Source organism: Maniola hyperantus, chromosome 15 (genome assembly GCF_902806685.2).
Source record: "Maniola hyperantus chromosome 15, iAphHyp1.2, whole genome shotgun sequence".
Lineage (NCBI taxonomy): Eukaryota > Metazoa > Arthropoda > Insecta > Lepidoptera > Nymphalidae > Maniola > Maniola hyperantus.
The window spans coordinates 10,582,297-10,597,332 of record NC_048550.1 but is presented as its reverse complement, the minus strand read 5'-3'; the positions used below and the strand labels follow the sequence as shown (position 1 = coordinate 10,597,332).

Sequence of the window (15,036 nt, the reverse complement as noted above, 5' to 3'; positions counted from 1 at the left end):
ATAATTTTTTTGAAAAATATTCAGTAGGTATGGCAGACCAACTACTTGATGTTAATTATACAAAAAGTAATTGTACAGTAGTATAATTCGTTTTTAAATTTAGAAGGCTAGTAAGCCTACTAAAAACCCGGGATCTTCTCCGATTGGCGGGAACGGGCCTCGAGGCATGGCCTCCTTACCCGGGTGAGGCGCAGGGCAATTTAGTGCCCTGGTGAATGTCTTTAAGGCGGAATTTCACTGGCTAGGGCCCGCCAATCTTGGCTTAGGGCCCTAGGGCTAGGACGTGTGAGTTTAAAGATTTGTGTTTCCGAAATGATTAGTTTACTAAACCACATCAATATCGCGCTGTATGGCATTAACTTGCCAATTTTTATTATGTACTTGTTTGAAATTTCGCTTACGATAGTGCGGAACCCTTTGTGTGTGAGTCCGACTCGCACTTGACGTGTTTTTAAATATTAGGTTAAATAATGTACGAATTTTTAGGGTTTCGCACCTCAAAAGGAAAAACGGAACCCTTTTAGGATCACTTTGTTGTCTGTCTGTCTGTCTGTCAAGAAACCTACAGGTTAGTTCCCGTTGATCTAGAATCACGAAATTTGGCAGGTAGGTAGGTCTTATAGCAGATATTAAGGGAAAAACCTGAAAACTGTGAATTTGTGGTTACATCACACAAACAAAATTAAATTGTGGTCATGAATTAATAATAAGTAATTAGCATTTACAATTTTCGAAGTAAGATAACTATATCAAGTGGCGTATCATATGAAAGCGCTTCACCTGTGCATTCTAAAACGAAAGAAAAGATTTTTATTTATTTTTATGCATCATAGTTTTTGATTTATCATGTAAAATGTCGAAAAAATACGACTGTAGCACGGAACCCTCGGCGCGAGAGCCTGACTCGCACTTGGCTGGTTTTTTATTTATTTAGAATAACATCCCAGGAAAAACTAGATATCTACAAATTGACTAATGGGTGCTAAAACCCGTTTATTATGTAAAGGTAAAGTTTTTTAACACACTTATGATGAATAAGAAATAATAAAGATGCAAGAGAATGCAACCCGAAGCCACACCTAATAATAACATATTAAATACCTAAACCGACGATTATGCTATAGAAAGACGGTTTACTAAGAACCGAGGAACCGAGGTATAAGAACTATTAGGACCTAACTGCAAGCTCGGGGGCTGTGTGGACGTGCGAGGCGTTCCCATCGCGATTGCCGTCTCGACCTGTCGCGTACTATAGGTATTACAAGTTGGCCTACGTGACATAACAACATGTATTTTGGGGAATGGCCATTACATGCCTGGAGTAGACAGAAATCCTACTAATATTATAAATGTGAAAGTGTGGATGTTTGGATGTTTAGATGTTCGGATGTTTGGATGTTTGTTACTCAATCACGCAAAAACGGCTCAACGGATTTGGATGAAATTTGGAATGGCGATAGGTTATACCCTGGATTAACACATAGGCTACTTTTATCCCGGAAAATCAAAGAGTTCCCGCGGGATTTTGAAAAATGTAAATCCACGCGGACGAAGTCGCGGGCATCAGCTAGTATTATAAATGTTAAAGTGTGGATGTTTGGATGTTTGTTACTCAATCACGCAAAAACGGCTAAACGAATTTGGATGAAATTTGGAATTGAGATAGATTATGTCCTGGATTAACACATAGGCTACTTTTAACAAAGAGCTCTCGCGGGATTTTGAAAAATGTAAATCCACGCGGAAACAAAATGTCTGTCATTTGACGTGTTTATTATCATGACTAAAAAACTAGTCAAGTGCGAGTCGGACTCGCACATGAAGGGTTGCGTACCTACCTACAAGATATAACACTATGCATTTTTTAATTTTTTACTTTGCATGGCGGCCATTTTGAAATTCGTCGCTTGGTTTTTTATTAGGCCACTGAAAATTTCAACTCTGACCTTAATAGGTTCATGAGATTGTTTAAATTTGCATGGTGTCGATGATCACGCGATAAATAATTATAATCACGTGATTAATTAATTTTAATTATTAAAACTATATTCTACAAGGTTTCCTTTAAAAGTGAATATTTTTTTAAAGTAAATGCCAAAGACGACGATCATAATAATTTATTATCTAGCTCGACAACTTCGTAAGGAACTTGTTAAGTACGAATTAGATTATCTTCTTATTAATAAAATTAAAGTTATTCTGTCGTCTGTTTGTCTGCTAACAAAGAAAACAAAAACCGGCCAAGTGCGTGGCGGGCCACGCGCAGTGTAGGGCTCCGTAGTCACAATCCTCGAAAAACAGATATAACTCCTTAACCTGTGAACCCTACTTAGCCATGATAGTTTTCCTTTAAAATTGATTATATATACTACTGCTGTGAATTTTTTCACGTTCCTATATACTACCATTTGGCTGATAGACGGGGAGGACACTAATAAAAATTAGCACTTTAATACATCATACATATTTTACAAACGGATGGAACTGAAAAATGATGTTCCCACATCCACAGTATTTTAAAAGACCTATTCAACGATACCCCACACTATGGGGTAAACGAGAAAAAAAAATCATCCCCATTTTACATGTAGGGGAGCTACCCTAAAAAAATATTTACTAATCAAAATTTTATTTCACCACTTTGTCGGCGTGACTAATATTTATAACCATGCATGCCAAATTACAGATTTCTAGCACTAATAGTCTCTGAGATTAACCGAGGACGGACGGACGGACGGACAGACGGGCAGACGGACGGACATGGCAAAACTATAAGGGTTCCTTGTTTACCACGGAACCCTAAAAATCAGTCAAGTTCAAGTCAGACAAAGGGTTCCATACCATCATACGTGAAAAAAAACACCATGTCATACAGTACAGTACAGTAAAAATAAATAAATAAATAAGCCTTTATTCAGACATGTTTCATTTTTACAGTAATAATTGTTAGTCGCTAATAATAGGTACAAGATTACAAAATATTAAACTACACGATTTTACATAACTATTATTTCTAAAGTAACTTATTTCTAACACTTATAATATATTATATTTCTTATTTATTAAGTCTTGTACTGCCTCGATAGCCTACAGTTCGTCTGTTTGCCACTTTTTGGCAAAGGCCTCCTCCAATTGCCTCCATATATTTCTGTCGCCAGCAGTTCTAGACCATGTGGCGCCTGCTGTTTCTCGGATATCATCAACCCATCTTTGTGCTGGTCTACCCCTTTTTCTTTTTAAATGTCCTGTGTACCAGTGCATTACTGTTTTGCTCCATTTATCTTGTCCTCTAATTGTGTGCCCAGCCCACTTCCATTTAAGGTTCCTAATTGTTATTGAAACATCCTTTGTTTTTGTGTATTTCTTTATTGTTGTTGTTCTTATTCTATCTGACAGTTTTTTTCCCATCATGCTTCTGTTCATGGCGTTCTGACATGATTCAAGTTTTTTCTTTTGGGCTTTAGTCAGGGACCAGGTTTGACAGCCATACGTAAGCACTGGTAAGATGCAGGTATTAAAAAGTTTTCTTTTAATGGTCATCTTTACTTCCTTATTTTTCAATATTTCTTTGAAACTCCAGAATTGCTTCCATGCGTTTCCTATACGTCTTTCTATTTCTTTGGTTGCTAGGTCTTTTATTGATATGATTTGGCCCAGATATATATATTCTTCAACATATTCAATTGTGTTATTCTTGATATTTATAGGCACTTTCGTCCCATTTGTCATAGCCTTGGTTTTTTGTGCGTTCATAATCAATCCTACTTTCCGACTTTCTACATCCAGTTCATTTAGCATCCTCTCTAGATTATCCTTGGTTGGAGAAAAGATTATGATGTCATCTGCGAATCTCAGATGTGACAGATTTTCGCCATTTATTGTTATGCCGCTTTGTTCCCAGTTCAGTTGGCGAAAAATCTCTTCTAGGACCGCAGTAAATAGTTTAGGCGACACAGGATCGCCCTGGCGGACGCCTCTTCCTAACTTTATTTCTTTTCCTTCTTTCTCTAGTTTTATCTTTGCTTTGCTGTTTCTATAGATGTTTTTTAGTAATCTTATGTACTTATTTTCCACCCCCTGGTTGTGAAGAGCTCGCCAGATCGCTTCATGTTCGAGTGAGTCGAATGCCTTACTGTAGTCAACAAAGCAGCAGTAGAAGGTAGTGTTGTATTCCTTACTCTTTTCAAAAATTTGTTTGACTACATGGATGTGATCTAAGGTTGAGTAACCACTTCTAAATCCTGCCTGCTCTCTCGGTTGATTCTCATCCAGTACCTTCGTTATACGGCTAAGAATGACTTTAGCGAAGACTTTGTAGATATTAGACATTAGACTGATAGGTCTATAGTTGTTTATGTCACCTTTGCTTCCCTTCTTATGCAATAGAACTATTGTTGATGTTGTCCACTGGTCTGGGACTGACTCACTCTTTACGACGTCATTGAATATATATTGGAGTATGGGTGCTAAAGTATTTTTGTTTTTTATAAGAAACTCGTTTGTGATGCAATCTGAACCAGGAGCGGTGTCCTTTTTTTGTGATGCTATTGCCTTTTCCACTTCGCTGAGCATTATTTCCGGTATTATGTCCTCTCCTGTCAGATCTGTTGAGAGTAAGGTGCATTGGCTCGAGTACAAGTTTTTGAAGAAATTTGTGGCTAATGCGTTTATGTCTGGACGTCGGGTTACATTTTTGCCGCTTGTAGCTTGCATTTTAGGTATCCAATCTCGTTTTTCAATCAATTGTTTGACCGCTTTCTTGGCACCTCCTGTTTTCTGTATACATTCTTCTAGCTTTTCTAATCTGTATTCTTCTCTGTCTTTTCGTATGCTTATATTTATAAGTTTGCTAGTCTCAGTTATGAGCCTTCTGATGTATTTTGTCTTGTTTGGTGTACTAATTAGTTTGGTTCTGTCTTCTAAGAGATTTCTTGTTTTGTCTGATACCCATGGCAAGCTCTTTTTTCCATCCACAGATGTTTTTTTGTTTGTTTTTGTATTCAAAAGTTCTAGCAATTTATTATATTTATCCTGGGTGCTAAGTTTTTTTGTGATTCCAATAAAGTTTTCCGCTTTATCCTTTAGTTCTTTTGTGTCTAACAGTGTGTGTTTATTCTTCGTCTTAACTTTGAACGGTCTGTGCTTGTATGTATCCTGTACAAGCTTGGCTCTGAGTGCTCTGTGGTTACTGTTGAAATTTAGATTGTTTATTACTCTGCAATCCTTGAAAGCTGTACTTCTATTGGAAAGAACATAATCTATCTCGTTCTTGTAACTTCCATCTGGAGATACCCATGTCCATCTGTTTCCGATGCGATTTTTGTACTGGCTGTTTAGTATTCTAAGATTGTGTTCATATGCCAGCAGAATCAATTTTTCACCGTTTCTTGTCCTCCTGCCTGAGCTGTAAGGGCCTATCACTATCTCTTCTCCATTTCTTCTGCTACCAATTTGGGCATTAAAATCTCCCATAACTATCAAGTTTTTATGTGTGTGGTTTTTGATGACTTCCGTGAGAGTGGAATAAAAGAAGTCGATTTCTGTGCTAGTAGATTGCTCAGTTGGAGAATAAATTTGGACGATAGACCACATTTCTTCTGATGGCGGCAACTTTATGTTTAATATCGCAATGCGTTCTGATATACCTATGAATTCGTTTATGTAATCTTTTAGTTCTTTCCGTATTAAAAAGCCTATACCATATTTGCCAGGTGTATCTCCTTTGTAATATAGGATGAAGTCTCCGTGGTCTTCTATGCTTTCTCCTAAGCGTCTTACTTCGCTTAATCCTATGATGGACCAATTTATATTTTTTTAATGCCATCATAAGTTCTGACAGTTTCTCGTTTGTTCTTAATGAAAGTGTATTGTATGTGACTATATGAATCCTTGTGGCGATGTTTTCTGGGTGGCTGTTTTATTTTTACATTTGGAGGGTAGTAGTCGTCTTCCCCCACGGTGACTAGCCGGCTTGGGGTGCTTTTGTTCTGTGTTGGTTCAAATATTATGGAGTTATTAATTATATTGTTCCGGCTATCGAGGGCAGTTAATTGTTTTTTGGAATCTCTGATAACGAAGATGATCTTCCGCGTACTACATAGTCATTAATATTAAGCTTTTTTACTTCTTTTGCACCAGTTGTGAACGATGTTTTTGCGAAGTTCGGGTTTAATCTCTTTTGCGTAGGCGAGTGCGGCGAACCTGTCTGATCCCTCTTCCTTTTTTTTTTTTTACAGTTTACAGTACAGTACGCGGCAAAAAGTAATGTACATTGGCCCTTGGTTGATCATGATGATGATATAATAAGATGTATAGATAAGAGTAATTATACCTAACAACAATGCTATTGGTATCTAAGGTTTAGCATTAAATGGACTGAAACCTTTCGGATTTCAGTCCATTTCGTAACCTATGTAGCTTTTACCCATTAAAGTTATAAAAATATGATGTTAACCTATACCTACCTACTTACAAATTCTTTTCATACTGTAAAATATGTCGTCATCTAATATAATTACTATTAAATTTTATTCTAATACAAGACACCTGTGAGACATCGGACAGGTTTTTTTATAAGAAAGGATTTTTGCAAAGCCGTCCGTCGGGTCTATAGTGACCTATTGACATTAGATATAATAATTCACAACCGTACTTCTACGTAGAATTGCATATTATACTCGTATTATTTATACCTTATGCTTGAAAAATCGTGAAAATTGTTGCCTTGAGGAAAGAATATTTTACAGGCTCCCTGTTCTAAAGAAAATTAGAAAAAACATTCTCATCATCATCATCTCAACCTATCGCCAACCCACTGCTAAGTTCGGGTCTCCTCTTAGAATTAGATGGATTTAGGCCATAGTCTACCACGCATGCTAAGGGCGGATTGTCAGAGTTCACACACCTTTGAGAATATTATAGATACCCTCAGGTATGCAGGTTTCCTAGCGATATTTTAATTCACTAATAATCTGAGAAAAATTACAAAAAATAGTTCCGTTCTTACTTCAGAAAGACTTTAATTATTTTATTTAGCGATGAGATAATCTTATCAGCTATTTAACTACTTAATCTGCTAGCTAAAGCCTATGTGAGTGGATACAATGTCACAAAACATTATTAAATGAACTAACTTAATATAACCATATCGGGTAAAAGCAAAAATAGCGACCCAAAATCGACGATTCTATTTTCACATTATCATCACCATTATCAACCGATAGATGTCCACTGCTGGACATAGGTCTCTTGTAGATTTTATTGTTAATTATTTATATTATATTTATTATCCATTTTCACATCGCTGGACCGGAACATGTTGGAAACAAACAAACACAACTAGCTTACAAATTAACCTTAAAATTAAATTATAGGTAAATAATTTAATTAATAACTAAAACCTTTTACAAAGACTCCTTTAATATTACAGTACAATAAAACCTATTAAACTTTAGTAAGACCGCACGGGTAAAACGTGCAAAAACAAAATTGACCGCTCTCATCTAGAGAAAAAAAAAATCATACCACATTTTATTTGTTTGTAGGTACAATGAATGTCGCAGTTTCATAGTTGTTATAAAAATGATTAATAGGTACCTAGGCACTTTACGGTTTACTTAAATTCCTGTAATAGTAAAATTCTTACCTATTAACCTTTATTAGAACCGCATGGATACAGCGTGCTAAATAAAATATTAAATCGCGCTCACCTTGTAAAAAATCACTCCACATCGGATTTCGGAGATTCTTTGTTGCAAAATAATGCAAATGCCGATACATAGGACTATGATCGTATGATTCGTTCGAGTATAAAATGCGGAGCGATTATTTTACAGTCACAGTTACACATCGCCTGTTAACTTTGACACATCATGGTGAGTTGATCACTAGATTAGCCTTTTAATAGGCTCAATAAGCTTTGATTAAAAACTTATAAAAAGTGATCTACTTTTTAACACCTAAACAAGCTATTTATATTTTGCACCAAAGAGTAAAAAAAAAATTAATCAGCATTAATTTATCGCTTGCTTCCTATTCCTATTTTTTGTTACATAAGTTCTAATCACATAAACTTTTCAACATTTCACGAGTATATTGAAAATTTTTGTAGTTCAAATGCTTTGACTATTCTATTTTTGCCTTTTTATTGCTAGTTAGTAGAGTTATTTCCATAATATTACTTACTAACATTTCCCGCGTGGATTAAGGGTTTTCGAAAATTTTCTTTTCTCTGACTTCTTTCTTTGTGGAGGTCTACGTTTTAGAAAGAACCTTTAAACATTCAAATTTCCAGACTCAGTGGTTTGAACTGGATGTTGATTATGTCAGTCAATTAGTTTTTTCTTCTACATTAGCCTTAAGGCTGGATTTCTGATCCTGATTCTGATTCTGGAGTCCTGATCTCACCGATGCTCTAATATTTATTTCCATCTATTTTAAAAATATATTTAGACACTAAGGGTGAGATATATAGAGCGCACTCTAACTTAGACTTAAGACACAGTTGAAGCGACATATCTCTCACATAAATCTGTCTCGTTTTAACTCAATCTTAAGTCTGAGCAAAGTCAAAGTGCAATCTATAGATCTCAGCGTTAGTCCTTATATTTTTTCATTCTTAAATCTTAGCTATATTGTTCCATAATCTTCTGCATCATATTATTGTGATTCACATCATCCCTATTATCAATAACTTTATGAAATATATTTGATAGACTGACTAGTTTTTCTACGATATTATCCTTATTAGTTTTTGAATTGGACTATTTTCTTACCTTCTATATTCTAGCGTGCCTTGCAACCCGGCTTCTTTTCTATATAATGTTTAGCTATTTTTGCCTGGCTACTAGCGTGTACTTGGATTCTTTGTCGTTGACTCCTCACTGGTGTTTCAGAAATCCTTCATCGCAATCTTCGCCCTCGTGGCCGTCGCTGCTGCGGACGTGGCCCACCTCCGCACCGGCGAAAAAGAAGCGGTCATCCTCAAACAAGACGCTGATGTCTTCCCCGACCAGTACCAATACGCGTATGAGACCAGCAATGGCATCAGCGCCCAAGAACAAGGTGTCCTGAAGAACGTTGGACTGGTAAGATTGTAGAACTTTCTCACATATCCATGCTGCGGCTACATTAACGGGAAACGTTGTTAAAAACGCGTAAATGGACGTTAACCGTAAGTTTAGTCACGATCAACACGATAATTTGAACAACGGCATCCACAATGCCGTTTGGCGTTAGACAATTTTAACCGCAATTCAATTGGCATTAGACGTTAACCGTTCAAATGTGGCCACTCAGTTTAACACGTTGATTATCGGCTGAATTATTGCTTTAATTAAGGCGTTAATCTTAATGAAGCCCGAGTATCATCGTTAGACAACACTTTTTGCACAAAAAATTTCTCTGACTGTGGTCTCGACAAAAACTGGAGAAGAGGTGGCAGCAACAACGGTAGCGGTACGGTGATACAGTATATTATAGTGCCATCCTGGAGGACATTACGAAGCTGACGAGAGTCACGCAATAAGAAATCTGCGTGAACTAGAACGTCATTTTCTTCTGGCACATTCTCGATATCGGTTAATAATTTCTGATTTATCATAAGCATTGGTAGATCAACTTCAATAGCTAGCTAGTAACAAGTTTTTAGCAGGTTTTAAAACCACTCAAAATGCAGTTTGTTTTCACTTGAAGATTCAATGTAATTTCGTTACACATTAGCCAAACAAGTCTATCTAAATATATAAAATTCAAAGTCCTGACTGACTGACTGACATATATATCAACGCACAGCCTAAACTACTGGACGGATCGGGCTGAAATTTGGCATACCGATAGCTATTATGACGTAGGCATCCGCTAAGAAAGGATTTTTGAAAATTCAACCCCTAAGGGGGTGAAACAGGGGTTTCAAATTTATGTAGTCCACGCGGACGAAGTCGTGAGCATAAGCTAGTTTGATAATAATTGTTCGGTGTAAAGACTTGCTAAACCGTCGTGTAGTGTTTGTATGCGGATTTTCCGTAAAATATATTTTCACTGGAAATTACAATTTTTTAAAAGAAAACATTATCTACACAAACAAAAAATTTACAACGATTTTTACTAGCGCAGACGCGATTTTTGGAGTAAAAAATATTGAATATCTTTATAAAAAAAACTAAAAATAACAGTCATAAGATCATAAGTTCAAATCTTTAACTCCTTGAACTATTGTTATTTGTAATAAGGAAAAACATAAAATTCGGGTTTCTGTTAAAAGATAACATAATATTATCTAATTTTGTATTTCAATAGTATAATATTTAGAAAATAGAGTCGTAACAAGATACTCATAAGATGATTATTGATAATCTTTACACGATAACATTGATTTATAATAATTAATGATATCATAATTATTAAATATGTAAATATTTCATAAAAATTAATTATATGATATTCAAATAAGAGGATATTAATAGAGTAACTCGAGATAAGTTGAGATAATAAAAATGAATAAAGATGATATAGGTATACATACGTTATCATAACACGTTTAAAGGGAAGTTGTCAAGCAATGAATTATTATTTATTAATCAGTACAGAGTAGAGGTAATTTTAGTGACATTTAAGGTGATGAGCTAGTTGCCGAATTATTTTCATAAATTAAAATATTGAACCTTGATATTTCCTCAAGATCAGGTCAATATTAATACATAATTAAATTAAAATATATTCCGAGAACACTATGTGAACGCGTGTTACTTTGACCTTAGATATTTTATTTTAAGGATTTTTTTTCCGAATTGCGTCATATTTTTTTAAAGTTTGATATAATGTTCCTGATTATTAGTATCACTTATGCACTCAATGGAAATTACAATCAACTAGCAAATTTTAAAAAAAAAATCATCACGCGAATGAAAAAAGAATTTAAATCCAAACTTTGTTTGACTTTAACTACATAATATCTACACTTTTATTATTTATTATCATCATCATCATCAACAAACGATAGACGTCCACTGCTGGATATAGGTCTCTTGTAGGGACTTCCACGCGCCACGATCTTGGGCTACCTGAATCTAGCGACTTCCTGCGTCTCGCCTGATTTCGTTCGACCGCGTCCATCCGTTTATTATTATATTAAACTAAACACTCAAGAACAACATGTTGTCATCTCTCTCTTCACCGTGTTCTCCATTACTGAGGGACGTTATTTTTATTACAGGAAAATGAAGGTATTGCTGCTATTGGAGGCTACTCCTACACCGGTGACGACGGTGTCCCGGTCGCTGTGCGTTACACCGCTGACGAGAACGGATACCAAGCCGAGGTAAAATACTAGTTTATGCTAACTTTGATAGCTCAACGGGAGCTTAAACTTTGTGTATCTATTGAGGTAGGCAGGATCTCTTGGTTATGAACAATGTCATACCATTGACTGCAAGAGTTTTTGTTGTCATCGTCTTTTATCTGATAGCTAATCTCTACTGCTGGACATATGCTTCTTGCATCAAACCACGTTGACAAATCAAGATTCAACTTTTAACGCTTAAGCTCTTCCTACTGAAGTTCTCAAAATCAATAAGTATAGACTATCATCATGATCAACCCATCGCTAGCTCACCACAGAGCACGGGTCTCCTCTCAGAGGTTTAGGCCATAGTCATGTGCGGCTGGCCATGTGCGGATTGGTAGACTTCACACATCTTTGAGAACATTATGGAGAACTCTCAGGCATGCAGGTTTCCTCACGATGTTTACCTTCACCGTTAAAGCAAGTGATATTTAATTACTTAAATCGCACATAACTCCGAAAAGTTAGAGATGCGTGCTCAGGATCAAACCCCCACCCCCGATTAGAAGGCAGACATCCTAACCACTAGGCTATCATAGCTTGTAGCAGTAAGTATAGACTATAGTTAATACTAATTGTAAAGTATAAAAATACCTAGGTACTTTAGTGATCCGAACCAAATAAAATAAACAAAGGGAACACATCCATCATTTTCCGTTCAACAATGCAGATTTTTTAAATTAACTAAAAACTACAAAAAATCAAAATTGTTTGTGAAAATAGGTTATGCATTACAAAATGCCTACTGATATTTGATCAAGTTTTAGAACATAATGTAATAGTTGCGATCTTAAGAAATACATATTTCAATATTAACATACTGAACCCACATGTGGTTACATAAAAGCTCAGCATTCCGTCTAGGTCAAACGATGCACTATGTCTCCTTAGGAATGAATTACGTAGGATTTAAAGGTGGCATGCCATATACGAGAAGTCAGAAAGTTTATAAATATCTTATGAAATTCTAATACATATTGTGTCAACCTGACCTTCGTGAGGCAGTGTAACAATGCTTCTAGGAATAGAAACATTTTGCCACATCTTAAATTCCACCTACTATTGGATTTAATAATTTCCTAGATATTAGTTAACAACGTTAGTATTTAAAACTCTATAATAAGTAAAGATAGCGTTTCTAATATGATTTCACTATATTTTACCTATTTTAGATGAAAATGAATACTCGTAATTAAATGTCGTCGTAATTAAAAAATAAAAATAAAAATAAAAATAAAATGTCGTATTCAACATAGTCTACTATCTGTATATATAAAATTCAAAGTTCTGACTAACTGACTGACTTATATATGAACGCACAGCCTAAACCGCTGGTCCTAGAGATATGAAATTTGGAGGGTGTGTTCTTTGTGAAGAGTAGGTATCCAACCAAAAGATTTTTCGAAATTCCACCCCTAAGTGGGTTAAATGGGGGCTAGAAATTTATGTAGTCCGCGCGGATGAAGTCGCTAGAAGTAAGCTAGTTACAAATATTTATGAAATTTCTGAATCACATATATTTTTTCTATATAAATTTTTTACTATTGATTTTTCAAGTTTTCAGTTATATTCTCCTGAGTAGGTCTAATATAAGTCTTCTGCTCAGTAAAATATTATATTTCATTCAAAAGTAGTATGGCATAAAGATTTTTGCGTACGTCCTTTGACACGTCTGCATCGTTTATTAAAATTTTATATTACAAAGCATCTCCAAGAACCTTTCACGGGTAAAATATTGCGGAATTGTGTAGCCGTAAAATTATTATTAATCTGTTTACTAATTGTATCTTTATTTTCTTACAGGGTTCCCACATTCCCGTCCCCCCACCCATCCCAGAGTACATCGCAAGGTCTATCGCCTACAACCTAGCCAACGCCAAGCCTGATCTTCAGAGGCCTTAAATTTAGTACTTAGAGCTAACGCTAAATCACTGCCATATTTTATTATTTTGTTAACTCTAGTCGCGTATTTGTGATGGAGCAATTAAATATATAATAAACCGTTTACTGGTGTTTATATTATGCATCTCCTTTCCAACTTCGAACTTACATTTTTTGCAAGCGTCTTTAGGGCAACTTTTTGCCATACTTTTTTGTTACTTGATTTATTTACTACTGGACTAAGAGCCAGCGCGTGCCAGACCTTCATTATTTTATAAATGCTGAAAGTTGCACTGCCTATTGTCCCTAACAGTGGGAGGAACGATCAGCGACTATGAAGCTTGGATCATGGTGGCTTGGGGATAACAAGTAATGAGGTCTAAAAACATCGTCAAAGTATTTAGTCAATTTTTTTATAATATCTTCTTCGGAATAGTATTAGAAATCACGTCATGCATTGCCTGCCACTTAGTATCGTGGTAATCCCCTGCACCACCCTTAACCTTTTAAACTTTATGGGTGTCTGGCATGCGTTGGCTCTCTGTCTATACTTAGGTAAGTACCTACGAACTATTATTTAGACGACCTCCCGCTATACCTATTGCTTTTTTATACAGCTTGAAAATTGAAGTATAAGAAAATTATAGGTTGTCTGCATTTTGTTCACTTCTAGAATTTAGAATCATGGATACAAAAGCTTAATATAAGAGCTAGCAAAATAAAATAATTAAAATGTAGACTGTTACTTTAACAGAATTGCAGTAATTTGTGTGATGTCGATATAGCGTGACTTTCACACTTTTCCACTTTTCGGGGAATATGAATTACGTAGTCTTTAGTAAACCTTTATATTAACTTTATTACTATTTTATTGGTCGTGTAATTAAGAAATAAAGATCGTTTATTTCAATAATTACGTAAAAGCACTATTACCTACTTACTTTACCGTTAGTGATGCTAATTTGATTGTAGATTAAAAATCGTGTCGGACTTTTCAGCTTCTGATATCTTTGAAATAAAAAATTTTTACAAAAAAAATAAAAACCGACTTCGTTACATAAACACTAAAAATTGAAAAATAATTTAATTGATTACCGAATATATTATGTATACAAGAGTTAATATAGTTCCATAATAATACTTTTTGGTGCCGGTGCCAATTAGCTTTAGCTGCGCGAATCGTCTAGACTTCATATTTTTATGGGACTCCACAATGGCACCTCATTGGCACCGACCCCAAAAAATATTATTATGGAACTATATTAACTCTTGTATACATAATATATTCGGTAATCAATTAAATTATTTTTCAATTTTTAGTGTTTATGTAACGAAGTCGGTTTTTATTTTTTTTGTAAAAATTTTTTATTTCACAATTTTTAGTGGCCCCATGGAATTATGCTATGACTGGTTAAAAATCTACTGTTTACTAAGCTATTACACTGATCGCGAGCAATTTACTCTTATCCGTTGAGGAGTTCCAGTATCTATCTTCGAAGATGTTCATCAGATCTTCACCAAATTGAAATGGGACCAACTTTGAAGTATACCCTTTCAAACAAAAAAAGAATTTTCAAAATCGGTCCAGGCGTTTTTGAGTAATCGGGGAACATACATAAAAAATAAAAAAAATAAAAAAAAATAAAAAAAAGATTCCGACGAATTGAGAACCTCCTCCTTTTTTTGAAGTCGGTTAAAAATAATACTACGCTGATGATTTGCCTTGAACATATTATTCTGAGATCTGTAGAGCATAATATTTAGAATTTGCTCAGACTTAGGAGTTTAAACGATTTAAGATTTATATCACATTT

General features: G+C 35.2%; 1 protein-coding gene across 1 annotated transcript; it reads left to right on the top strand.

Annotated features, from left to right (window-relative positions):
* The first annotated feature begins 7,835 nt into the window (after positions 1 to 7,835).
* LOC117988909 (cuticle protein CP14.6-like) lies at positions 7,836 to 13,346 on the top strand. The gene is made up of 4 exons (XM_034976189.2): positions 7,836 to 7,874; positions 8,895 to 9,086; positions 11,213 to 11,317; positions 13,145 to 13,346. Exons 1-4 carry the CDS (start codon positions 7,872 to 7,874, stop codon positions 13,241 to 13,243), a joined length of 399 nt encoding a protein of 132 aa, XP_034832080.1. The 5' UTR covers positions 7,836 to 7,871; the 3' UTR covers positions 13,244 to 13,346.
* Positions 13,347 to 15,036: the final 1,690 nt, after the last annotated feature.

Excerpts from the sequence above, each read along its gene's own strand:
- LOC117988909 (XM_034976189.2), top strand. Across the intron at positions 9,087-11,212 it reads TCCTGAAGAACGTTGGACTG|GAAAATGAAGGTATTGCTGC; the intron begins GTAAGATTGTAG and ends TTTTTATTACAG. Across the intron at positions 11,318-13,144 it reads AGAACGGATACCAAGCCGAG|GGTTCCCACATTCCCGTCCC; the intron begins GTAAAATACTAG and ends ATTTTCTTACAG.